The sequence below is a fragment of the Cervus canadensis genome, chromosome 28 (genome assembly GCF_019320065.1).
Source record: "Cervus canadensis isolate Bull #8, Minnesota chromosome 28, ASM1932006v1, whole genome shotgun sequence".
Taxonomy (NCBI): Eukaryota; Metazoa; Chordata; class Mammalia; order Artiodactyla; family Cervidae; genus Cervus; species Cervus canadensis.
In genome coordinates, this window is record NC_057413.1 from 24,653,312 (window position 1) to 24,680,639 (window position 27,328).

The 27,328-nt window shown below is 47.2% G+C and overlaps 1 protein-coding gene across 2 annotated transcripts; it reads right to left on the reverse strand.

Annotated features, from left to right (window-relative positions):
- Positions 1-730: 730 nt before the first annotated feature.
- ALDH5A1 (aldehyde dehydrogenase 5 family member A1) lies at positions 731-26,492 on the reverse strand. 2 transcript variants are annotated; one of them, XR_006266070.1, is made up of 11 exons: positions 26,089-26,492; positions 19,216-19,299; positions 18,350-18,520; positions 16,940-17,056; positions 14,868-15,011; positions 11,718-11,861; positions 9,972-10,130; positions 8,134-8,303; positions 5,841-5,899; positions 2,788-4,463; positions 731-770 (listed from the first exon to the last, which is right to left on the reverse strand). XR_006266070.1 is itself a non-coding variant. In XM_043450104.1 (10 exons), the coding sequence occupies exons 1-10, from the start codon at positions 26,413-26,415 to the stop codon at positions 4,258-4,260; spliced, it is 1,581 nt and encodes a 526-aa protein (XP_043306039.1). In that variant the 5' UTR covers positions 26,416-26,492; the 3' UTR covers positions 731-4,257. The 2 variants fall into 2 exon arrangements, 1 of the variants encoding a protein (XP_043306039.1); XM_043450104.1 differs by having other exon boundaries at positions 731-4,463.
- Positions 26,493-27,328: the final 836 nt, after the last annotated feature.

The window sequence follows — 27,328 nt, forward strand, 5'->3', positions numbered from 1 at the left end:
CTCATGTATATCTCAGAAGTGATAGCTGAAAGTGGCTTAAAGCATCAGCTTACATAGCATCTTCAACAAAGAACAATAAATCTGGAGAAATGACAGGATAGAGGAAAACAATTGTAGGCTTTAAGGGTGGAGCCAAAGGCTAGTTAGTAAAATTTGTTATTTAGAGTCCAGGCTGATTGGGCCTGAAGTTGTCTCTGGGAATTAACCTTTGTCCCTCCCTCTTGATAGAGAGGGGGCACCTTTGTAAATTTGTATCCTGCTTTTGGGGCTTCCCTGGTTGCTCAGTGGTAAAGAACCCGCCTGCAATGCGGGAGACACAGGTTCCCTCCCTGCATCAGGAAAATCCCCTGGAGGAGGGCATGGCAACCCACTCCAGTATTCTTGCCTGGAGAATCCCCATGGACAGAGGAGCCTGGCAGGCTACAGTTCATGGGGTCGCAAGGAGTCGGACACGACTGAAGCGGCTTAGCACTCATCCTACTTTTAGGCAAATAGAGGGGTAACAAAAGACAGAGTGATTTTCTTTTATCTGCTACTTAATTGTCTTCAGCTCACAAAAATCCTTATCCCAAAGTGGCACATTTTGGGGTGGTGTGTCCTGAAGTCCTACAGTCCTATTTTGAGGGGGGCATACATATGCAAACTGGTCTAATGATCTCCAGAGTAAACTCAAATGATGAACTGGCAAGAAAAATCCCACAAACCAGAAACCTTCACTTAAAACAGGAAATTCTGTTAATTCAACCTTTATTAATCACACACACACACAACTCTGCTGCATTGACACACATACACAGTTATCAAAAACTGGAAAGTGAATTACATGTACATTTTTAAAAAACAAAATGTTTTCACAGTTCCAACTACACTTATCCCCAAGTTTTATCGCACAAAATACAGCATGAAAAAAAACCACAGCGTAAATATTCTTCACGTAAAAGCTATCTATCATAGCCGCATATGAATAATTAAAGCCCTGGGCTTCAGCCTGCAGAGAAGGCAGTCATGTGGCAGAGTTTAAAGTTAATGATCTAAGTTTACAGTAAAACAGATTTATCTGCATTGTGCTTCTGATCTTTCACTAAGTCTTTCCATAAAAATTAAAGGTAGATGAGCCAACACTTGACATAAAATTAGGTTTAAAAGCTACTCAACTGGATAAAGATAACAGGTACAGAGAAGGTTTAAAATGAGAATCCCTGCATAGCTGGGGAAAGTGAACTGAGAAGTGTTTCCTCAAGGCCAACAGACTCCCGTTATCTGGGTGATTTCGTATGAGTTATGTGACGATTGCTGGAAAATTCTTGGTGAGAATTCACTGGAGCAAGGCCTGGAAAAGTACTTTTTACACAGTAGGTGGTCAATAAAATGAAATAATGCCTCATAAACTTGGGAAAGTCAGTATCTTCCTCTTGGTTTAGATCAGAGGCTGGCAAACTATTTCTGTAAAAAACTGTGGTACAGATACTCAATTCTGCCTAGAAGGTAGCCACAGATCCTATGGTAAATGAATGGGTGTGGCTGAGTTCCAATAACATTTTATTTGGGGCTTCCCTGGTGGGTCAGATGGTAATGAACCTCCTGCAGTGCAGGAGACCCAGGTTCGATCCCTGGGTTGGGAAGATCCCCTGGAGAAGGGAATGGCTATCCACTCCAGTACTGCCTGGAGAATTCCACGGACAGAGGAGCCTGGTGGACTACAGTCCACAAAGATAGCAAAGAGTTATGGACACTGATATCTGAATTTCAGAAAATTTCCATGTGTCATGAAATACTATTCTTTTGATTGTTTTCCTCCCCTAACCATTTGGGAATATAAAAACCATTCTTAGCTCTGGGTTGTACAAAAGCAGATAGCAGACCACATTTGGCCTGTAAGCCAACCTCCAGTCTAATGATCCTTTTCTATTTCACGTTAAAACACACATTTTTTAACAAATCCATCACATATTCTATCACATAATCGATCACCTTACTGAACAATAACCCCCAAAAATGTTCATTTAAAAAATACATCTTCCTCCAACTAATAAAAAAAAAAAGAAAAAAAAAATACATCTTTCCCCACAATCCAGATCAATTTTACTAAACAGTAAGCTATTGCCTTTTCAAATTATTTTAATTCCAAAATTAATCAAGGCTATTGCAGTGAGTCTCTGGCCCTCAATTTATGTACCTGGTCAAACAGATATACTAGAAAACTCAAAATCTGCCATCAAGCCAAAGCAGCTACTGAGTTACAAAGTTACAAACGTATTTGAATGTATTCCCCCAAACATTTCAAGCACTAGTATTCTGGACTTCTAAAAACTATTTAGAGCATTTTTATTGTTAATAGAGAACAGATGGACACATCCAAACATTAAGTAATTAAAATGTTACATGAAACAACCCCAGAACTAGTAAGTGCAAATTCACTGTCAATATGATGTGTATGTGATTATGGACAGGGTCTGAGCAGTGCCCGTCACCAGGAGGTGGACTTCAGCTGATTCCTTAGCTGGGCCTCAGGGGGATGGCTGATGTAACCCAGGGCAAACACAAGCCAGCTCCGGGACTGGCCGTGGTACCTCTGTGCACAGAGACATCTCAGACCTTTAGCTCTTCAGCTCCCCATGGCTCAGTGAGGGGTGCTATGTCCTGGCTGGTCCAGGAGCAGCCTCCAGCACTCCTTTCATGCATGTTTTCCTTACGCTCCCCAAAACATCCAGAGGATGTCAGTGGAGTGCGCGCACGCGCACGCACGCACGCACACACGCACACACACGCGCACGCGCGCACGCGCACACACGCGCACACACGCACACGCGCACACACGCACACACACACACACACACACACACACACACACACACTGGAAAAGGGGGAGCTTCATCCCTGTCTGTTCCACCAGGACCGGCCTTCCCTTTCCTCATATATTAGGACGTTTAGAGACACAGTTTTCTTAATCAGAGTTTTTCTTTCAGAGCAACAGGAAACAGTGATCATTGCGCTTTTTGTTTTTAAAAGAAGAACTATAAAAACTCATTGGATAAAAAGTGCCTCTTCCACCTGGCAACTATGGAAATTCTTTTCCCTTTGGAGATCATTGTGCTCAACGCGCTGTTGCTCTCTCTCTGCAGGTGAAGGAGCTGCTACTGCTGCTGCTGCTAAGTCACTTCAGTCGTGTCTGACTCTACGCGACCCCATAGACGGCAGCCCACCAGGCTCCTAAAGAGCAGCTGTGGGAGACCAGCCCTCCCTCGGGCTCAGGAGCCAAGCAGGTGGGTACCAGCCTCCCCTCACCTTGGCAAAGCCACTGCTGGACACCCAAGCCGGGCTGGGAGGTGCTACCCATAATAATGCTGACTCCCACACTTAACATCGAATTTTCACTTTTTGGCAAATATTATGTTTGCTTTCTCTTACGTTCAGAGTATCCCATGGAGCTAAGTAAGGCATGAACAGAATCTACACTGTACTGAGGGGTGGGTGTGGGGGGTAGACAGCATGTCTGTGCAGACAAAGCCCAGCCAGGCCGTTACCTGTGAGCCATCCTCCCACTAAGCTGCTGCCGCTATGCTCTGCTTTATGCTTATTTTCTCAGAAACATGATGTGGAGAAACAGCACAGAAGTGAACACAGAATCTTTAAGCCATTGAGGATGATGGAGCCTTCGGTTTAAAAACTAGTCAAAAACAGTGGGGTTCTTTCATTTCTCAAAGAAATTCAGGCAATTCTGTGCTGTGTCTAAAGTTCTTTTAAAAAAAAAAAAAACCACGCTGATTCAGCCGCTGCAGCAACACTTCGGAATACCTGGCTGGGGGGTCCCCAGGCATGCAGCGGCATCCTGCCCAGCCTGTCAGTCACGCTCAGAGGTGTCCCCCGCAGCCCCCTGGGTCTTACTCCGGAGCCACGTGGGTGCTGGCTACGTCATTGCCCAGGCTGTGGTCCCACCGTGGTGAGGGGGCTGCAGGACCGGCTTGTTGGACCTTGCTCTGCGGCAGACAAGGTCGTGGGTGGGGCCGTGGGGGCTGGCGATCCAGGGCCTCATCCTATAAACCCACTGCTGGTTCTCAGGGATCTGTGGCCACAGGCTTGTGGCATGTATTGGTCCCACATCAGCTAAGAGGAGGGGTAGGATCTGTATCTGCTTAAAAGGATTGGATGATTTTTTTTTTTAAATTCCTAGTTCACCTACCCTATGGGTTTATTTAAAATAATGGATGGCACGTCCCCATACATAGGTAAGCCTCCCTTTTTATTTTCTGAAGACTCCTATAAGCCTCCGAAGCACACGTACTTGAGCTCCAGATATTCGTCAATGCCATACTTGGAGCCCTCTCGCCCAAGGCCGGACTGCTTCACCCCGCCGAAAGGGCACTCCACGGAGGAGATGAGTCCTTCATTAACACCAACCATGCCGACTTCCAGCCGCTCGGCCACCCTCCAGATCTGGGCCGGGTCTTGAGAGTAAAAATAACCTGTCGTGGGGATACAGGACACAGATGTAGAACAGTCATTAAAGACATCGTGTCACAGCTGAGGGTGCCATGGATGACCAGCTGCCTAGTCACGTGGGCTGGAACCTCCCTGCTCCAGGTGGAGCCCCTAGTTGGTCCTGTGCGTGTCTTCATCTCACAACCTTTAGAAATCATCTTTTTGCTTCTGTTCCACTCTCGCTAGCTCTCTCACCATCTCCAGCTAGGGCTGTAACAACAATAAACCCGGCTCCTCTGGCCTTCTAATCAGTCCACACTGCACACATCTGTTAGGTTATCCATGTGACATTTTTTACCCAGACCTTCCAGTGACTCCTGGTTACCCATAAATAAGGTTCAGTTCTTGGTGCGTATTCAAACTCTCCCTAATGTGGTTTTGAACAACATAAACAGCTTCATCTTCCATTATTCCAGTCACTCTATCGCCACCAAACTCATCCACCCAGTTCTCTTGTCCTATTTTCACTTAACTCTTTAGGTCCCCCTCTGCCCAGAACCTCTCTCCTCCAATCTGCACCATCAGAGTCTTGCCCAGCATGGACGCCGTGGTTCAGGGCCTGGCTTCTTCCACCATCACCCCATCGAGAAGGGACTGGAGGAATACTGGGCTCAGCGTTACGGGGGCACTCGTGCGCACATCTTACTCCAGCGTCAGGCCCTCTGAGTCGGCAGCTCAGAGCCTGTGTAGTAGAATAAGGGACTCGACAGTGTGCACATCCCTTCCCTGGTTGTCAGTAGTTCTTGTCCACCCAGAGAAGGGCCTGTAGAGCCACAGCTGTATCTTTATGTCTTTGTATCTTTGCCAACACTTCATCCACTAGTGGATGCTAAAGACGGATTTGTTGAGTGTCTTCATGCACACACAGTTTTGTCAGGGACACAGGGTACATACTGTGGCCACCTTGACCATGTCCAAACTGCAAGAACGGCAGCCACTCCGTGAGGCTCCCTCTGCCTCTGCTGTCTTCCCTTCCTTCATCCCCCCGATGCTCTCTGTGAAGTCAAGCGCTCTCTCTCTTGTTCAGGCTTCCAGGAGGGATGCGAGGAGAAGCACTTGGAATTTCCAGGTATCAAGCCTCTGGGGACATAGGACTTAAGGGGTGTGGGTGGTTCTCCCCTAGAACAGTCGGCATTGCTGTTTCTCCCTCCAGAATGCCCAGCTCCAACCGGGGAGCTCCCATCCCACATCCTGGGGACATCTGGGCAAAGAATCTGGACTGGCACAAACCCGCTCTTGCCCCTTGGAAAGCAATGAAACATGTGCTGCAAAGAAGCTGACTTCTCAAAACCCCAGGCGACACTTAAAAGGCACAGTGGAGAAGTGACGGTGATTGTCGCCAAGCAAGGACAGACACCCACCTGCCAGCCCGACATCGGCCGCGTTAGCGATCGCCACCGCCTCCTCCTCTGTGTTGAACCTGCCAAAGTCAGGGCGGGTCATCAGCAAAATCCCTCAGGGGAAGGAAAACCACCTGTTTTTCCTTCTGATCTGTTTCCCAAATAAGAACTATGGGTCAAGCAGAGTTTTGCAAGGAGCAGAGAGGAAAATACCTTCATTCACTGCACACGCTGAGTTCAAGGCTAGGGAGCTTGGATCAACACCAGTTCATCTCTTCTAGGAGAACAGGAGACATGCAGGGAACTACAGTGTATTCAGAATGTTTAATAAAATGCCTAAGAAAAGGATTACTGCTCTTGTTCCCTCTTCAGACGTGCGCCAATGATAGTAACTACTTGAGAAGCAGCCGTGATGTGGGAGACAGACAACAGCCCGGGCCTGCTGGGGCCCAGGGTTCCAGTGTCGGCCCCGCCGCTTATGCTGTGACGGTGTGACAGTGCTGGGGGTCTGTCTCCTTGGAAATGAGACTACTAGTACGGAAGCCTAATGCAGTCTCTTCCAGCTTGCTCATCTTATTTCTGAAACTAGATTTCAGAGGCCTTCAGAACTATAACTGGGAGCAGAACATTCTGTGCATCCCAGCTCCTCAAATCAGAGACCCAGCAGCAGCCAGCCCTCTGAAGGCTCAGGCAGAGCTGGCAGACCCCGGTCAGTGTGAGAGGATGAGTGGGAGAGAGAGGAGGGGGACCGCAAGAGAATCACCTGTTCCAAGGATGAGCAGCTCTTGTCTCTCCACTGTAGAGAGCAAGCCATTCTATCGGCCAGAGAATAAAAACCAGGGCGTCACCCATGTCCTCACTGCCTACGTGTCCCTCGAAAATGTACTCATCACACCATCAGGTGGGACGTCCTCGACGATTTCACCTTTTGAGTGTGAACTCCCTGGTGGCTCAGAGGTTAAAGCGTCTGCCCGCAATGCGGGAGACCCAGGTTCAATCCCTGGGTCGGGAAGACTCGCTGGAGAAGGAAATGGCAACCCACTCCAGTATTCTTGCCTGGAAAATCCCATGGACGGAGGAGCCTGGTGGGCTACAGTCCACGGGGTCCAAAGAGTTGGACACGACTGTGTGATTTCACGATTTACACAATAACAACCACCCTGACATTAGGTGACGTGCTTTATGTATATTACATCGTTTAAACCTTACAACTGTCCTGCGAGGCAAGGTTTTTTGTTTGTTGTTGTTTAGTCACTAAATCGTGTCTGACTCTTTGCAACCTCATGGACTATAGCCCACCAGGCTCCTCTGTCCATGGAATTCTCCAGGCAGGAATACTGGAGTGGGTTGCCATTTCCTACTCCAGGGATCGAACCTGAGTCTCTTGCATCTTCTGCATTGGCAGGCAGATTCTTTACCACTGTTCCACCTGGGAAGCCATGAGGCAGGTACTAGCTTTTAGTCCTTTTCCCATCAAGGACCCTGGGGCTCAGAGAAGTTAACTCATTCAAGGGGACACAGATGTAAAGTAGCAAAACCTGCATTCCTAACCCTTGCATCCTTTTGGAAAATGTCAAGTTCATATTCTAGGTAAAAACTTTATTATTAAAACAAAGATGAAAGTTCTCCAAGTGGTCCATTCTCCCAGTGTCAGATTAATCTATAAATTTCATTAGCAATGGAAGAGAGAGAAATATTTGGAGAAATGATGACCAAGAATTTCCCTGGACTAAACAAACACCTCAGATTTTAAATAAAGGCCTTAGGATCTCAGATTGAAAAGAAGCTCACAGTATGCCATACCTAAGCTACCACGGTAAATTCAAAGGCCATGAGTCTCTGAAGAGAAAAAGATCCCTTCACAGGAACAAGAAGCAGACATCAGCTTTCTCAATAACAACCCTGAAAATACGCAGACCAAGGAGTGATATCTTGTGAAGCTAGATTTTTATGCAGGTAGATTATTATTTACTTGTGAGTGTGGGATAAAAGGTCCCATAAGAACAGAGTTCATTTCCCACAGACACCCTTGAAAGAACTCTTGAAGGATGTACTCCGTTATGAAGAAAAACGAGTTCGGTAGGAAGCAAAGTAGAGAATTTGGTAAATTTTGTGGTCTAAACTGGCAATAATGAAAACCAATTTTTAAAACACCATACCTTGAACTTGGCCCTTCCCCTGATACAGCACCACTCTCTTGCTTCTCTGCCTCTCCCCCCAGGCCTCAAACAACACAGGAACTAGATTACTCTCCAGGCTTCCTTTTCCCTTCCTACTGTTCCCTCCCATCTTCCTACACGCTGGATGGTCTTACTTGATAACAGGCGCCACAGGCCCAAAAGTCTCTTCCTGAGAGCAGAGCATGTCTCGGGTGACGTTGCTGAGCAGGGTGGGCTCGAAGAAATTTTCCCCAACGTGGTGTCGCTTCCCACCTGTCACAACGGTGGCCCCTTTGGAAATGGCATCACTCACGTGTTTCTCTACCTGTGTGAGGAGAAAAGGAAGAGCCTTTGGGAAAGGGAATCCAGGATACTTGGAAAATGTTTAAACTGTCAGAAACTGTAACTGGGTTTTTCTTTCTTTTTCAAATAGGTTTGAAACCATGTACCCCAGTTCCTTCTAGGTAGGAAGAACCAAATACACAGCTACGAGATATGGAGTCACGAGGGCAGGTGCTATGTACAATGCTGCCTCCTCCCCGCCCATTGGAAGGACTGAAGCTGAAGCTCCAATACTTTGGCCACCTGATGCAAAGAGCCAACTCATTGGGAAAGACCCTGACACTGGGAGAGGTTGAGGGCAGAAGGAGAAGGGAACAACAGAGGATGAGATGGTTGGATGGCATCACCGACTCAGTGGACATGAGCCTGAGCAAACTCTGGCAGCCGGTGAAGGACAAGGAAACCTGGTGTGCTGCAGTCCATGGGGTCGCAAAGAGTCAGGCATGACTTAGCGACTGAAATACAGCAACCCTGCTCTGTGGGTTTCCGGCTATTTGGTCTTACTGTTTGTTGCATGGCCCTAATACATACACACTCGTGTCTTTCCAGGCCTGATGCTCAGCTGCCTTTCTGGGATTTGCTCTCCTCACCTTCCTGGGTTAGTTCCAGGCTCTTGGATCCCACATTGTTCTTGTCCCTGGACTCCTCTTTCACTTCGTTCTAATATTTTCTCCTTGAGTACTAGTTATTTCGAAAAAGGTGCACTGAAGATGGTTTATATTCGGAGTGTTCTGATAACTGCAGGTTGGGTGGTTTTATCTTGCACTGGCTGCTAATGGAATTTGGACCCCAAATAATTTTCCGTCCGAGTGTTGAGTGTATTTCTCTACTTCCGGTGCTGACGATAAATATTCTAATTCAAAAACAGTTCTCACTCCTTTATGGGTCAATTTTCCCCACTCTAGAAGCTTCTTGAATCTTCTTTGTATGTTTCTGACATTCTAAAATTTTAGCAAAACATATCTGGGTTTTCTCTTTATTCTAATTCTATATACTTGTCAATTGGCAAAGTCTTTCAGTCTGAAGAATTAAGTTATTTCCCCCTAGCTCTGATAAGTTTTCCTCTAGCATTTGTTTGATAGACCTGTTTCTTCCACTTCAAGTCTTTCTAGAGCTTCTGTCACTAAAATGGATACACCCCTGTGTGGATGTGTGTGCATGTTCAGTCATATCCGACTCTTTGTGACTCCCATGGACTGTAGCCTGCCAGGCTCCTCTGTCCATAGGATTCTCCAGGCAAGAGTATGTACTGTCTTCTCAAAATTCTTGGAGGACAATATTAGATTCCTAGAAATGTCTGATCTCAAAAACAAAAAGCCTTTCTCCTCTCCTTTTAGGTGTTCCAAAGATGAAGGAACTGTATTTCAAGATGGTAGTTCCTGAAGCAGCAGGAGACAGAATTATCACCACTGCAAGAGAAGATTTAGGGACAGCAGAAGAATGAAAGTGGCAGATCTCATGGGGACTCAGCGAAATGACAGAGCTGGAAAAGCTTATAACCCAACAATGCCACTTGATTCATACAAACAGGCAGAAATTCACTAGTTTTTCTAATTTCTCCTTGTTTCCAAAACCACCTTGCTGGGCACCTTACCAGAGTGTTTTTTGATACTGAAACCAGGACACTAAACAGATAATAAGACAGACTTACCTTTTCTACAGCTTTTGCGTTAATTAACGGGCCTTGAGTAGTTCTCTCTTCAAATCCATTACCCACATGCAGGTTTGTTTTAATTGCCTCAGCAAATTTTTTCACAAAGGAGTCGTGGATACCGCTTTGCACCAAGAAACGGTTGGAGCAAACACAAGTCTAGACAGAAAGAAAGAAACTCACGTTGACAGTTCGTCAGAAGCTACTGACCCAACCAATAAACCTATGATTGCTGCTACCTCTGAATGTAAATGTCCTTCCCAGGTGGTTCCTGTCCTGGGTCCCACCTGCTGTGTTCCTCCATACTTGAGCTTGGCCCTAAAGACAAACATGCCAAAAGCATGTGCTTCTCCAGGCCCCTCCACAGCCAACACACCTCTGAGGTTAAACAGGTAAGCAAGCATAAATTATCTGTGAGCAAAAAGCCACTAACTCAGGTTTTTTTTCAAATGGCTCATATTGGAACCAGAAAACCAACACAAGAAAGTAGCTCCTTGAGACAGTGATACTCAGCGACAGACAGGGGAGCTAGAAGGAAAAGGATTCAAAGGCTAATTTATGTCCCGGAGCTTATTGAACCTTTCAAGAGCCTGGCACAATCCAACATTTTGAAAATGGAGACAAGACCATTCTTTCAGCCTAAATTATTGAAAAGCCCTTTGTTTATTATTTTTTCTAGCGTAGGCCTAACATTTTCAAGTTATATAATATAAACATGATTGGAAATGAGGTTATTCTTGATACATTTTCTTCATGGCTTTTTTCTTAATTGTGTATTTTCTAGTAGAAACAGTTTGTAGATAATTTTGTATCCTGTGCCATTTTTATTGGCTTAAAGCAATATACCCCAAAGTTGTAGCTTTGTAACTCTGAAGGTTATACACCTTTGCATTTTGTGTTTCTAAAAGGAAACATACCTATTTCAGAAACAAGCAAACTTATTTAAGATATGTGAAAGGAGAAAAATTAGTTACCAACAGTCAAAACAGGATGAAAACTATTTAATAAAGAATATTATACATTTCACCTTTTTCCTCCTAGATAACTCAATATTTATTCCATTTCTGAAATACATTTAAAATCGCTTATTGATGGTACTCTAAGATGAAGTGCTTACCTTGTATGAGATAACTTGGAAGGTCCCTGCTGGATCTAACGCTCTGGGATTCCCTAGAAGGTGTGAGCGCAGGCCACCACTCTCCCTAGGACAAGCTGGACCCTCCTTGGCCCACTGTGGTGTGTGTGACCCTCTAGTGGGGGCCTGTCCTGCCCCCCTCATCTCGGGAAGAGTGAGACCCAGGCAGTAGGGTTTTAGAGTTTTTCAAAGCACCATCTCAACATTTTCCAACATTCTCTTCCTTAAGACTGTGGGCTGCAGACCCTAGCTGTTCAGGCTATTTTGTATCTGGGGAGATACTTAAACCTGTTCAGTAGAGAAAAGCCCAGCAAGGGAAAACTATGACAATAACCAGATTCAAAGAGATGAAAGAAGAGAACGATTTGATTAAAAGGCATCTGCTGTTCAGGAAATGTTCCTCGAAGCCAGGGAGGAGGACAACGTATTTCCCTTCAAACCCTCTGAGCCTAGCAGAGTCCCAGACAGAGGGCACTCACTAAACGCCGATGAAAGAGGACATGCACGAAGGATGAAGGGAGGAACCCAGAAATGCCCTTTCTCCCAGGAAGTGAGGAAGGGGGTAGGATCTTTGTAAAGCACACAACCCAGAAAAACACTCCGGGACTCACCTGTCCAGAGTTCCTAAATTTGGAGGCCATGGCCCCGGCGACAGCCTGGTCCACGTTGGCACTGTCGAAGACGATGAACGGGGCATGGCCACCCAGCTCCATGGACACCCTCTTCACGGAGTTTGCTGCATGGTGCAACAGGACCTGGGAGCAGACAGAGGATGCTGTGAGCGCCCAGTCAACAACAGGGACCCGTAAGGCTTTGTTTCCAAAAAGTACCCAACAGAGGAGGAAGCCAGGTACATAGTAGTGTATATGGGATGCCAGTTTGCATAAGAAACAGGGAAAATTATATATATATAACACACATATATATATTCATACTTGCTTATACTTGATAAACATGGAGAAGATGACAAGAAACTAAAAATAATTATGTATAAAAGAGAGGAAACCAGAAACGGGGTAAGGGTGAAACTTCTGAATATAAACATGTTTATACTGCCCTGATTTTTGAACCATGTCAATGTATGACCTACTCAAAAAATTATAAACAGGCTTAACAATCACAGAGATAGGATAATAAAATCACTCAGAATCCCAGAACCCATAGTTTAGCACTGATAAAATCTTAAGGTGTATCTATCCAGAATTTGGCTATATACACAGAGGGATATGTACCTTTTTTAAAAAACAAAACTTTGTATTTTATATTGAAGTGTAGCTGGTTAATAATGGGATAGTTTCAGGTGGACAGCAAAAGGACTCAGCTACACACATACATATATCCACTCTCCCCCAAACTCCTCTCCCATCCCGGCTGCCACACAACGTTGAGCAGAGGTCCCTGTGCTAGACAGCAAGACCTTGCTGGTTATCCATTTTAAATATAGCAGTGTGTCCATGTCCATCCCAAAGTCCCTGACTATCCCCTTCCCTAAGTCTTTGAGTCTATTTCTGATTTGTAAATAAGTTCATTCATATAATTTCTTTTTAGATTTCTCATATAAGGGATGACATACAACGTTTGTTTCTCTGTCTGACTTCACTCACTATGACAGCCTCTTAAGTCCATCCATGTTACTGCAAATAGCATTATTTCATTCGTTTTAGTGGCTGAGTTATATTCCATTGTATATATGTACCACATCTTCTTTATCCATTTATTTGCTGATGGACATTTAGGTTACTTCCATGTTTTGCCTACTGTAAATAGTGCTACTGTGAACACAGGGGTGCAATTACAGTTTTGTCTGGATATATGCCCAGGAGTGGCATTGCCAGATACATGGCAACTCTATTTTTTAGTTTTTTAAGGAACCTCCATACTGTTTTCCATAGTGGCTGTACCAGTTTACATTCCCACCAACAGTGTAGGAAGATTCCCTTTTCTCCATACCTTCTCTAACATGTATTGTTTGTAGACTTTTTAATGATGACCATTCTGACTGGTGTGAGTAAACCTATTTCTTTATTGGACTCACGATAGCTATTTTCTTTAGAACTTTTAAGAAATGCTCTTTGCCAGGCCATTGGTTTTCCCGACTCGGCTTGCTCTTGGGTCGCTTGCCTCCACCTGTGTCCTCTGAATCTTCTTCCCACTCGGCACCCATGAGGAGAGCTTGAACCCGACTCTGGCTGCATGGCCCCTGCTGCCTACAATCCTGCTACGTCCTAAGGAGTCCTTCCTGCTCCCATTCCCCCTGCTGACCTTTTCAGGACTTCAGCTTCCAAAGCCTTAGAAAGGGAGCAGGACTGCCCAGCTTACCTCTCTATGAGACACTCACCCTTGGTCACTGGCCAGCTTATGAATCTGTTTTCCTCAGGTCAAATGACCATTCATGGTTGAATTCTCTGAGGAGCAGGCAAGTACTCTGTCCCCTTCACAGGCCCCGGGAGGGGCGGTCCCCCTGGAAGGGGTAAGGGCAGGGCCGCATCTCCAGAAGAGGCTGACTGAAGGGGGCTCGGTTAGAGGCAAGATTCTATGTGCCAAGATCCAGAGCTGAGCCACCGATTCTCTGCAAAGATCGGCTCAGAAGAGGCTGTTGGTATGGAGAATGGCTACTTATCAGTGATTCCTATCCCTCTTCCCTTTAAACCACTTGAAGCGAAGCACTGTCGCATGTACATGACTTAAAAGGAAAGTTGGACTTGACGGAACATGGTCGACATTTTCCTGGGGGTCTGTCTGTTGGGAACAGTTTGCTGAGCAAAGTAAGGGTAAGCAGTGAGTGGCTGGCCTTTGCCCAACGTCTGGGTACTTCTCTGGCTTCAGTGGCAGAGGTTTACAACCCTTCTTCTCCCAGGCCTCTTTCTTTTTCTCTAACGACTTTGAAACCCTCTGAGAATAAGTTTGCTCTGCAAGATCCCTGGATCAGGGTGGTAGCACTTTATGGATCTAAAAACTCATGCTTCTTAAATGAATGAGTGGCAGGCTTCCCAAGTATCAGTCTGTGGCATGACAAACATGGTTATGGCTGGGAGTTACTAAAATTGGTTTATTTTCTCCTGCTTCTCATGGTGTCCAAAAAATGACCAGTTTGACCAGAACTTTCAGATTAGATTTTTATTATTTTAATCTGATATGTTTATGTACTTCTCTAATATGAGCATATGAATGTATGTATATAAACACTAGCAGGAAAAATGGGTACTATTTGGAGAGAAACACCATGACTAAGAACTTTTGTTCTACTCTGCCTTTTTTCTGTTTTAAACATTTAAAAGCATAAATAAAAATGCACTAATAGGCACACAAATGAGGTTTTGGGGAAAGAACTTTTCAACATATAAGAGAGAAGAAAGCTAGAAAAAACAATGATCTTTCTGTTTCTGTAACTACCTTTAACTAAACACAATTTTTGTTCTAAGGCATCCATTTCTTTAATTCTACATTATGAAAGAAACACATTCGAGAGTTATGGGAATATGATGAACAACTTTCATCTACTTCACATGCAACAAATAATGGGAACCTGATCTACCCTTAAACCTTCAGTTTTGTCAAACAGGAACCTAGATCATGTCACAATGAGGAACACCATCCAAATATTTCTGGAAGATGATCAGACGTTATGATATGGGACAGCTTCTAACACTCTGCTGGAAACCTTCCTCCAAATGGTGAACGAGATGAAGTAGTATTTTTGATACTGTATAAAGAGAAGTTATTAGAATGACACTGTTTCCTTTGAGACTTAAGTCACATACCTTTCCAGTGGCTGTCGAACCAGTAAAGGAAATTTTAGACACGAGAGGATCTGTACAAAGTGCTTCCCCTACTTCCTTGGCCTTCTTTTGAGAGCAAGGAATCACGTTGTACACACCTGGGGGAATTCCAGCCTGGTTTGCAAGCTATAAAGAGAAACAGCAAACATGTGGCAGCAAATGATCAAACTGGAAAAACAGAAAAGAGAAATAAATGTTTTAACCCAGAAAGTAATGGCAAAAAAAAAAAAAAAAAAAAACCCATAGGCTGACTTTGGGGACAATATATTTAGAACTGAAATAAGATTCTTACTAGTGCTAAAGTGGTATTAAGGCTTCTCTGGTAGCTCAGATGGTAAAGAGTCTGCCTGCAGTGCAGGAGACCCAGGTTTGATCCCTGGGTCAAGAAGATCTCCTAGAGAAGGAAATGGCAATGCACTCCAGTTTTCTTGCTGAGAAAATCACATGGACAGAGGAGACTGGCGGGCAGCACCCCATGGGGTTGCAGAGTCAGACATGACTGAGCGACAACGTGGTATTAATGTATTGCAAGTTTCTGCATGAATTTTAAGCAGCATTTTATCATGTGCACATGTGTACACACATGTGTGTATATTTCCCAGCCCTGCCACTAATAAGGCCTAGAAACAATGACCAGCCAGTAGCAATGACCATCCCTGGTGCCCTAAATGTAGTCTTGAAGTATCGTTTCCTACCAGAGGAAATAAAGGCTTTCTGCAGAAATGGTTAATCCCAGGTCTGGGACAAGAAATATACATGATAAGTCTAAAATATCTTCTCATACTAGATAGCAAAGAAGGTCTCAAAAACTATTAGAGTTATGTTAAAAGATAAAAGAGCCAACTCTAAGAGGCTGCCATTGGCCAAAAGTGGGAGCAATGTGAGCTTCATCAAGGATAATAACCACAAGAAAGTAAAACTCATCAAATACCAACACATTAAAATCTATTAGCACGTAATGCTCCTTAAAAAACAAACTAATTGAAAAAAAAAAAACAAACTAATTGGGAACCTTTGGCAGATGATAGGAATAGATTCATTTATTTGAAAAACTGGTAAATAAGAAGAATCAAATATACTCCCTTTGTGAATTCACTGCTGGGTAACCACAGAGATGATGGGAAGATTTGATTTATAGAAGTGGTCTGGTGAATAAATGAAAGAAAAATGAAAGAATTAAAATATTACCATTTGGGCAACTCCTAATGAATCAACAGACAGAGCAGCACCGTATAGCAAGGGCTGCAGACGTGAAAACACAGACACGCAGGCCTTATTCTCCTGACAAAACGACACAAGATGGGATCGAACCCGAGTCTGATGAAGTGTCTGGATACAGCTGCCAGTTTGGAAAGAACAGGAGACAGAGGAACATGGTCCCTGATGTGCTATCTGCAAAGCCCAGTTGATGGGGAGCTCTACCGGTCAGATGTCCAGCTTCCTCAAAAGACACATTGTAGGGGAAAGAAAAGGTGGAGGGGAATCTGCCCAATAGAAGGAACTCATCAGTCGTTCTAAGTTTAACAAGTGAAGGCCACTGCAAGAAGTCTGGATCCTACTCTGCATGACATGAGAAGCCATTAGAGGGTTTTAAACAGAAGAACAAGATCTGACTGAATGCAGATTGAGCTGGAGAAGGGAGTGGTTAATAAGAGGTGCCCTCAATGTGAGAAATGCCCAGCTTTTAGTCACATTGCTAATGCTAAGTTGCTTCAGTCGTGTCCAATTCTTTGCGACCCCAAGGACAGCAGCCCACCAGGCTCCCCTGTCCACGGGATTCTCCAGGCAATGCCATTTCCTTCTCCATTTAGTCACATTACTATGACTTAAAAACGATGGCTAGATATCATTGTTAGGGTAGCCTAAACAACAGCCTACAGATGTCAGAAAATCCCCGTTATTTTTTCTAAAAAGAGGAACATCTGACTTAAAATAACGACTAGTGAATTAAAGCAGAGCACCATCAAACAGGAGATGCAAAGAAGGAGGCTTTGACAGTGTTTCCTCCCATCCCAGGTAACATCCTTTTTTGGGCCCAGTGCATAGAGGCTCACCTCCGCCAAGGCCAGGGCGGAGAAGGGCGTGTCCTCGGCAGGTTTCACCACGACCGTGCAGCCGGCTGCCAGGGCGGCCCCCACCTTCCGCGTGATCATGGCGCTGGGGAAATTCCACTGCATCAGAAGAGAGAGGAGGGGAGTGAGAGGAAGGACTGCGCCCTGGTCCAGAGGCGGGCGGGGCAAGACACCAGCCAGCAAGTCCTGACCACCTGCCTGGCAGAGGCGTTCTTACAGGGGAGCTTAGAACACCTGGCACCTGCTGGCTCCAGGGAGCGTGGAGACAGAGGCTCAGAGACAGAAACACCTTCAGAGTTTAAAGCACTATAAAACTATCTACACTGGGTGGCAGCCAACTTTCCCTGTAAAGGGCTGGGTAGTAAATATTTTAGGTTTTGTGGGATGTCCAGTTTCTGCCACAACTAGACAGCATGTATACAGATGGGAGTGGCTCTGTCCCAGTAAAACTTTATTTACAAACATAGGCCTGAGGGCTGTACTTTGGTGACCCTTTGGGGAAAAATATTGGCAAAGGTGATTTTGAAAAAGGTATATGATATATTACTTCCCTCTCTAGATATTCATAGATAGCTCTCTGTGGACATTTATAGTAATATTTTATTTCAACAAAACCTTGTATAGTGCTTATTCTGACCTGGGCACCGTTGTACACTCTTTTATACTGTTATAATTAAATCCTCATCACAACCCAGTGAGGTTGGTATTTTTCTCATTTGAAGGTTTGGAGACAGTGAAACAGAGCAGTTAAGAAACTTGCTCAAGGCCACACAGCTAGTGGAGACTGAGTTCTGGGTCAAGCCCAGTCAGTCTAGACAGCGAGGGGAATGTTTCTCTGTGACTGTGGTGAGCAGGGAAGGACAAGCAGCCTTGAGACCAACTGGTAGACACCATAGAGAACTTAATGTGGCATCTAGCAGAAGATGGACCCAAGAGAAGCAACTCATGTAGAAAAAGCTGGGTGCCCCACAAGGATACTGCAGCCCTATCCAGGCAGATGCAATATCTTATTTCTCAGCCTTTTTACTTTCAGAATGTGGCCCAGTGCCTGCTGGAAGGTACATAAATACTTTGAAAGTGTCACATCTTAAGTCTTTTAAAAATGATAAACACCAGAAGATCTTTTTAGATGTACTGGACAACGCCAAGAAGCCTTTAATGCCAAGTCAGAGAAGCCTCCAGGTCCTCCTGTGGGTCATCCCCCTCCTGCAGGCGTTAGAAAACACTGGCCAGCACCACACCTCTCGTGATCAGAGGACCAGGAATCACGCCTCCGCCTCCAGCAGTGGCATCAGGAAGCCAAGAACAGGTGCCAGAGATGACGGGATGAGCACACCTGCACCAGCCCCATTCCGCCGCCTCCCCCAGGACCTCGCTGCTCCTGCCACATACCGGGGTGATGACGGCAGCCACGCCGAGGGGCTGCTTGAGGACAAGAGCACGCCTTTCTTTTGCCGGGGTGGAGATAATGTCTCCGTAAACACGGCGGGCTTCCTCTGAAAACCACTCCAGGAAGTTGGCAGAATAGAGAATTTCTCCCTGTGCCTCCTTCAGTGGCTTTCCCTAAATCAGAAGAGGACACACTCATTACCTTCTAATAACAAATGCACGATTCTGTGTTTCTCAATTCTTCAAAGCTGCAAGCAGAGTACAAGAGTCTCCCGTTACAAAACCCCCCTGGGTGGAGGAGAAATTTCTAGCCTCAGTGTGAGTCTTTGAAAACGGAATCACAAATGGTGATGGAAGGAAGCCTGCCAGGTCATCCTGAGCCACAAGTCGTCATTTGCCTCCTTAATAGGTTTACAATCAGGAGGAGGCGCCTAGAATGGCCTCTTCAAATTTTTTTCCTTCTGCTATTTTCTAAATGTTGTGAACAGTGGAAAGTAATTTATCAGAGCGACCAAAAAGCTGGTACTTTTGCAAATGTACAAAAACAACATAAAAAATCAAAGCAGTCATGTGGGGAAAAAAAACCTAGAATGGTGGAAAAGCAGTAGTCACATAGTTCCACTCAAAATCGATTTCTTGCATATTATTAAAGAGTAAGTTACAACATAGAAGTTTTGATTTAGCAAATATGTGTGCCTCATTTAATCAGAAAATCTGTGCCCAAAATAATAACTGATGTCTGATCATGAGGTAAAGAATTCACATTTTCTTTAGCTACCTAACAGCACTGAAGTTAGAGGCTCCTCCAAGCTTTCTTCTAAGAACTCTTGGACAGTTTCTTTAAGTACTAAGTTAGGTCCTGCACTTACACTTTCAGCTGTAATTATCTTGGCAAGGTCATCCTTATTTTGTATCATTAAGTCATACCACTTGCGAAGTAAAGAACTCCTCTCCTGAAAAAGAAATACAAAATAGTAAAATGCCAAGGGTAAGAGAGAATATTAAATAGTCTTCAGTTTCCTAAAATATTTGCTGTGCAGTCTCATTTTTGGGGAAACATATATTGACCTGTTTTTTAAAAGTGAGGTATAACTGACATGCAACATTGTATTTGTTCCAGGGGTACAGACCCTTCTTTGGTGAATAATAGCAAAGATTCCATTATGGGTATGCTGAGTCATAAATTGTAAAAGTGAAAAAAAGTTTTGTGGAACAACTGTTACTATTTATAGTAAAGGCGAATAATGAATTTCACCACACAAAGGTATAGTTCCTTACTTTTTGCAGTAAAATACACAGAACACAGCCTTTACCATCTCAATCACTTTTCAGTACCCAGTTCAGTGGCATTAAGTACAACACTTTCACATGGTCTTGCAGCCATCACCACCCTCTATCACCACCTTTTCATGTCGCAAAACTGAGAGTCTGGACCTGTCTCTCCATTCCTCCCAGCCTGCACAACCACCATTCTATTAATACTTTCTGTCTCTGAATCTAACTACCCTAGGAACCTGATATAGGTAGAGTCATACAGCCTCTGTCCTTTTGTGACTGGCTTATTTCACAGTGTCCTCAAGTATAGTTCCTTATTTTCTGACTTTTTTCACTAAGGTTTTTAGCCCCTTCCCACAGGCCTCACCACCTCTCCTGCAACACAGCACGAGGGTGCAGACACCTGCGGCTGCGGGAGGGCGCTCGGCGGCACCAGCGGTGCGCATGCACCCGGAGCCGGGTCACGATCCACTCCCTTCTGATCCTCTCTCTCCATCGCAGTTCCTGCTCTGCTTCTCGGAGCCCCACTCGTAGCCCGGGGCGCGCTCCTCAGGAGGCCCCCTCGCTCGTCACTCCCCGCCCCGCAGGCAGTTCTTGGGAGAGAGGTCATCGTCCACACGGGGTCTGGCCTTCCTCTTCCTCGTCTGTTTCCTGAGCTCAGCCATGTGCTCTGGCCACAGGGGCCCATGGTCCCGTGGCCTTTCTCTCTCCCCCTCTTGTCCTCCAGGATCTGCTTGTTGAGTGCCTCGTGGTCAATCCCACACAGGCTAGAGTGTGCCGCAGGGCCCAGGGTATCACTTGGCGAAGCAGTGTCCAGGGCCTCGGGGTCGCTGAAATCACTTTACGCAAAGTCTTCTTTTTCATCCCGGGGTCCAAAATCAGCAACTGCCAGTAGCCGATCAGTCTCCATCATAGCTGCGTGATTTTTGTCCTGAACACACACTCTGGGCGGCACGTTCCTGGGGTCTGCTGGGACATCAGAAGACGCCCCACGTGCGCAGCGCTCCTCTGCAGAACGGCCTCTGGTGTGCGCTCTGGGCCTCAGAGAGGGTCGCCCCCAGAAGACGTGGCAGGCAGAGAAGCCTGAAGCCAGAGAGGCCTTGCACAGCTCCCGGCTCACTTTGGGGGTGCACAGCAAGCCTGTGAGCGCTTTGCAGAGGAGGCCGTTCAGCGTCCCCCAGGCGCCACAGTCTTCCTTCGGGTTCTGGAGGTGCTCATCATCAAGAACTCCAATGGCTTGTGGGTCAAGTGAGAGCCCAAGGAAGGACCTTCACACCACAACCTACTCCATAGGTAATACAATGCAAATGCGACGAAAACAGTTGCCAGAAAGGCTCGCGGAATTTCTGCAGAACATTTTCAATCCAAGGTTGGTTGAATCCGAGGATTTGGAACCTCGGACCCACGGTGGAATGGACCTCGGTGGAATGTAAACATCCCTTTGCTTTAAAAGTTCACTTTGCTTTTAGCAGACTTAAAACCATCACAACTGTATAAAAGTACAGACAAAAGGCTGGGTGGCAAAACCGCAAATGGTAACGGTGATGGGTGGGCTTTCACAAGCAGAGACTGCGCTTACGGACTTGGCTGCAGGCTTGGGAGTCAGGTTAACGCCCATGTGGAGCCCCCACCCTTTGCAGGACCCCCATTCGGGAACATTACTTGGTTTTCGAAGCAAATTTCTTGAGCAGGTTCTTGCCACAGGACACAGGCGAGCTGTGCAGACCTCGGGCACCGCTCAGGAGTCCCGAGTGGAGCCCCCCGCAGACCCCTGAGAGCTGCCCATATCTTTGCTCGGCGACCGCCGACAAATAGCCAGGTTTTTAGTTTAATGACTCCCTGGCAAGTTGTCCCACAGACTGGGGTGGAGGGTATGGAGTCTGTGATGTTTAGGAAAGGGTTTTGCACACTTCAGAAGAGAGGCCAGGCACAACCCTGTGGATGTATTTAATGCAAAGAGCGAAAATGGTAAATTTTACATTATGTGCATTTTACCACAATTTAAAAAAAAATTTTCAAAGATAAAAGGATGAATGAATAAACTGGATTAAGTATGCTGTGGAAGAAATGATTTCTTTAATATTTTTTTTAAAAAGAAATTCATTTATATACTTAAAGAGAGAGCCCAGAGAACCCAGGTCAAGCAGACCACACAGAGGTGCCCTGAAGGAAGGCATCCCCTGAGCTCTGGCCTCCTGCATCTAACAGGTGTACATGAAGCAGAGAGACTCTGGTTGATTCCTACCTGCCTGAGTGGTTGCCCATAGCAACCAGCAAACCTGGTTTGTCATTCTGTCATTCTAAGCCATTTAGTAGGGGCAAGATTTAAATTATTTTCTCATACCACTCATGAGCCTGAGACTGTGGAAACACCACCAACTGTCTTTCTCTGGGTTCTTTCCCCTCCTTATTTTGGATAAGCTAACACGCTTTGTTATCTTAGCTCTCAAGGGTGTTGTTGAGTTTTCTGAACCTCAAACCCCCAGAGAAGAGGCTCGACAGCTCTTAAAACAAAATTACTACAGTCATTTCACCCTCTCTGTAGAGTTGTGGTGGTGTAGTTGCTAAGTCTAGTCTGACCCTTGTGACCCCATGGACTGTAGCCCGCCAGGCTCCTCTGTCCATGGAATTCTCCAGACTGCAATACTGGAGTGGGTTGCCATGCCCTCCTCCAGGGGATCTTCCCAATCCAGGGGTCGAACCCAGGTCTCCCGCATTGCAGGTAGATTCTTTACTGTCTGAGCCACCAGGGAAGCCCGCCACCGAAAGGACGAGAAGCAACCAGAACAGCGCTCAGCTGCGGAGGGCAGAGCGGCCCTCAGGGCGTTCCCCGCCTAATCCCTGGAACCTGTGGCTGCATGTATTGCTTCACAAGGCCAAAGGGACTCTGCCCACGTGATTAAGGTCAGGTGAGAGCGGACCTGAGTTATCCAGGTGAGCCCCATATAATCACTAAGAGGACTATGAAAGGGAGGCTCGGGGCAGGTGGGGCGATTCCAGAAGCGGAGGTCGGCGTGGTGCAGAGCCACAGACCACCAACTCACGGAGGCCTCTGGGGGTGGTGGTGTAGTCACTAAGTCGTGTCCAGGTTCTCTAGGGAATCTTCCTGACCTAGGGATCAAATCCGGGTCTCCCGCACTGCAGGCAGATTCTTTACCAACTGAGCTACAGGGGAAGCCCCAGGGAAGCCCCTAGAAGGTGGAAAAGCCCAGGAAACCCCCAGAGCTTCCCCAGGGAATGCAGCCCAGCAAACCCCTCTTGGACTTCGGACCTCCAGGATGGTAAGAATGATTTTGCGTTGTTGCGACGTGTTAAATCCCTCAGTCTGGGGATGATTCATCCCAGCGGCCAGAGGAAGGACGTGAACGGGCCTAGAGAGGGAAGTAGGGCGAAAAGAAAGCCACCTTACAAGCTGCGTTTGCACCCCGCCATCCAGACCGCAGAGATGGGAAGTTGAGCCCACCGCTTCCTTAGTAAGTCCTCCAAGGTCCTCTCGAGAAGGGGGGGGGGGTCCCCGAGAGGCCCCAGGGAAGACCGTCTGACTGCACCTGGAATTGCTCCTGGGCCCCTGAAACACCCCAGTGGGGTAGGTTGAGGCTGCAGGCCCTGGTGGGGTTGTGGGGAGCTCCAAAAGGACACCAGAGGGGCCAGGGCTCACCTCGATGCACACGCTTCCTGCCAGCTTGTGTCTCCCACAGCTGTTAGCACTCATGTGCGTTATCTCTAGTTCAGGCGCCTTACCCAGAGCCTATCTCCAAATGCAGTCACATTCTGCGGTACTGGGAGTTATATGAATTTGAGAATACCCTTCTCAACATCCCCCTTACCCTCACTCCGCGTCTAACAGACATCTCAGACTCAGTGGGGCCAAAACGGGGCTCCAGTTTCTCTCCCCGTGCCCCTCTCACCCCTTCCCCATCCTTCCCCATCCTTCCCCATCCTTCCCCATCCTTCCCCATCCTTCCCCATCCCAGTGTGTGGTTTTCCCTTCTCCCTCCAGTGGCTCTGGCCAAAAGCCCTGGAGTCATCCTTCAGTCCTGTCTTTCAGCTTCCTACCCCTCTCCCTCCCTCAGTCTTGTCTTTCATCTCTCTCTCTCTCCCCTTTAACAATCTGTTGTGGAAACCAGCTGTCTTCCACCTTCAAAACATATCCTTTATCAGAACACGCCTCACTGCCTCCACCACTAACTCTAGTGCTGGCCACCAGCATCTCCCATGTAAATCACCACCTCCTAATGGTCCTTGGACTTCCACTGTTGCCCCCACTACAGTCTATTGTCAGTACTGTGGCCAGAGCATCCTTTCCGAAGGCAAGTTAGAGCTCTCTGAAAACCCTGAAATGAAGCCCTACCGCACTTAGTCCTTAGAATGGCTACCCACCCCACTCCATCCAGCCCTCTCCTAATTCTTCCCAGTGTCAGCCTCCTTGCTGACCTACACGTGCGTCAGGCATGCTCCTGACTCAGTTTTTGCTCCAGTTGAATTCCCTTGGCCCCGCGGGTCTTTGCATCTCCTGTCCTCAATGAGACCTACCCTGATGTTGCAGCCTGAATTTGGTTCCCCTCAAATTCATATAACTCCCAGTACCGCAGAATGTGACTGCATTGGGAGATAGGCTCTGGAAAGAGGCTATTAAGATTAAATGAGGTCATAGGAGTGGATCCTAACCCAATATAACTAGTGTCTTCTCAAGAAAGGATTCGGACACTGACAAGTTCAGAGGGAGAAGCCTGTGAAGATGGGGAAGATGGTCGCCCACAAGCCAGGGTGAGAGGGGCCTCCAGAGAAACCAGCCCTGCCCACACACCTTGAGAGCAGGCTTGTAGCTTCCAGAACTCTGAGACAAGAAATTCCTATTTAAGCCACCGAGTCTGTGATACTGTTGTGGTGGCCCTAGCAAATTAATACAGTTGCCCACACTATTTACTTTCCATTTCGCCCCTTTTCTCTGACCTCTGATCCTGTTAGCCTTCTCTGCTTTTTCTCCCTCATAGCATCCATTACTTTTAATATACTTATTTGTTTTTTGTTCAGTCACTAAGTTGTGTCTGACGCTTCGTGACTCCATGGACTGCAGCACGCCAGACTTCCCTGTCCTCCTCCATCTCCCATAGTTTGCTCAAATTCATGTCCATTGAATCTGTGATGCCATCCAGCCATTTCATACTTTGTCACCCACTTCTCCTGCCCTCAATCTTTCCCAGCATCAGGGTCTTTTCCAACGAGTCGGCTCTTGGCATCAGGTGGCCAAAGTATTGGAGCTTCAGCATCAGTTCTTCCAATAAATATTCAGGGTTGATTTCCTTTAGGATTAACTGGTTTGATCTCCTTGCTGTCCAAGGGACTCTCAAGAGTCTTCTCCAACACCATGGTTCAAAAGTATGAATTCTTCGGCACTCAGCTTTCTTTATAGTCCAACTCTCACATCCATATATGACTACTGGAAAAACCAAAGCTTTGACTATAGGGACCTTTGTTGGCAAAGTGACATCTCTGCTTTTTAATACTGTTTAGGTTTGTCATAGCTTTTCTTCCAAGGAGCAAGCACCAGGACCCAGGGGAAAGGAGCAGTGACTTGTTTGTTTAGCTATGTTATTTGTCACAGGTTAAATCTCCTCCCCGCCCTCACCTCCAAGTGAACTCCAGGAGGGCAGGAATGTTTCTTTTGTGGAACTGCTGTACTCCCAGAACCTCCCACAGTGGGTGGCCTAACAGGTGCTCAGAAAATGTCTAATGGATGAATCACTGTTAGACTCCCTTGGTACTTGGATTTCATTGCTGGACTGTCTTCCTTCAGAGGAAGGATGCTGAAGGACAGGGTAGAAAATGACGTCTGGGCTGACTCCCGTGTCATAAACTAAATGGAGGAGGAAGGAAATCTCCCTGCCTCAACATCGCTGCCATCTCTCCCGCTCTGACCTCCCCCATCCCACACCCCCAATTCTCTACTTCTGTCAGTTAATGGATGTATCTCCCTATTCAGGCCCCAAACCTGGAGGGGGGTCCTGGGTTTGTCTCCTCCCTTGCACAAAGCCCCTGACTTTTTCCCCCCAATTCTCTCCACTCCCCAGTTCATGACTTGGCCCGAGCATTCACTACCAGCCTGCGTGTAAACCACCCTATTAGCCTCCTGCGTGGTCTTCCTGCAGCCAGGCAGGTACTTCAGATACTCTGAAATCGCAAGCGCCTTTACCGAAACCAACCACCCTTCCCCCGCGGTCTGCTGGCTTATAATTGCAGGTTCGTGTTCTGCTCCCCTACCAGACCCTTTATGAGGCTCGAGGGCGGGGCCATGCTCCCTAACGCCCCGCACCCGGCTTGGCACAAAGCCGGCGCTCCAAACTTCTTTGTTGTTACTAAGTCTTCCCACGTGGTGTATCCTGGAGCACTGGGGAGGGCAGAGGTGACACGGCTGGTTTCACTAGGGTACAAAGCCCCGATCGCCCCTGGATCCGGCGCGCACTCACCTTGGCCGAGACCCCCCTCCAGCTGCAGAAAGCCTCGTAGGCAGCGCGCACGGCGGCGCGGGCCTCCGGCACCCCGCAGTCAGCCACCAAGCCCAGCTCGGCGCCGCTGGCCGGGTCGTGCACCGGGAAGGTGGCGGCTGCCGAGACCCAGAGGCCGCCCACGAAGCCGTCGGTGCGCAGCAGGGCCGAGGAGAGGCCCGCCGGGCCTCGGGCGTAGCCGCGGATCGGGGCCACCGGGCAGTCGGCACGGGGGCGGCAGACCGGGCTGGGAGGTGCCCGCCGGAGGTGCGGAGCCGGGCAGCTCCGGAGCCGCAGGCAGGTCGCCATGGCCCTGGCGGCGGCTGCAGAAAGCAGGCGAGGGAGCGTGCGCACCCGGAACCCAGGCTGCGGCGGGGGCGCGCCGGGCGGCGGGGACGCGGGCTGCAGGCGGCAGAGGCGCAGAGCAGCGCCCTCTTCCCGCGCCCTTTGCGCGGCACAGCCGCGAACTCTAGACCTTGACTGACCGAGAGCGCCGGCAGGCTTGGCTTCCTGCGCGACCTGGGAAGGATCGCGGATGGGAATGGGAAAGCTCGCTGGTAGAGGCGCCTGCGGCCCCACGTCAGCTTTGTAACTATTCCTTAGTCCCCTCCGCCGCTCCCTCTCACCACCAATCCCTCAACCAGCTTTCCCCGCCGCTGGAATTAGTGCTTGGTCCATGGATGTGCAGATGTCAGCCCCAGTTTCTTAGGACGTGATCAGGATGATTCACCGTCGTAGCTCCTGTGCATTTAGAATTTGGGGCAAGTGTTCTCGGAGAGGGTGCAGTGTGGCCCAGCGTTCTGCTGCCTGGATGCTTGTCTATTTCTGCGTTAACCGGGAGCAGGGATGCCCTTGATATAAGCGCCTTTGGAGAGGAAAATCCCTTTAACCTGGGTCCGCTGCTTTGCGGGATGGAATAACCTGCCCCATAGGTTTGTTGTGAGAGAAGGTATAAGGCTCGGTACGGTTGCTACCTTAAATTCAGCTCAGTGTTAAAATCCATGCTAGCTGATCTGGGTCAAACAACTAGTGAGATTAAAGTGTCCACTAAAAAAAAATGCACAATTTGAGAGTTTCTAGTTAAGTTTTATTTGGGGCAAAATGAGGGCTGCAGCCTGAGAGGCAGCACCTCAGATAGCTCTGAGAGACTGCTCCAAAGAGGCAGTGGGGGGAAGTCATTATATAAGATTTTGGTGAAGGTGGGAGTTCAATACAATTAAAC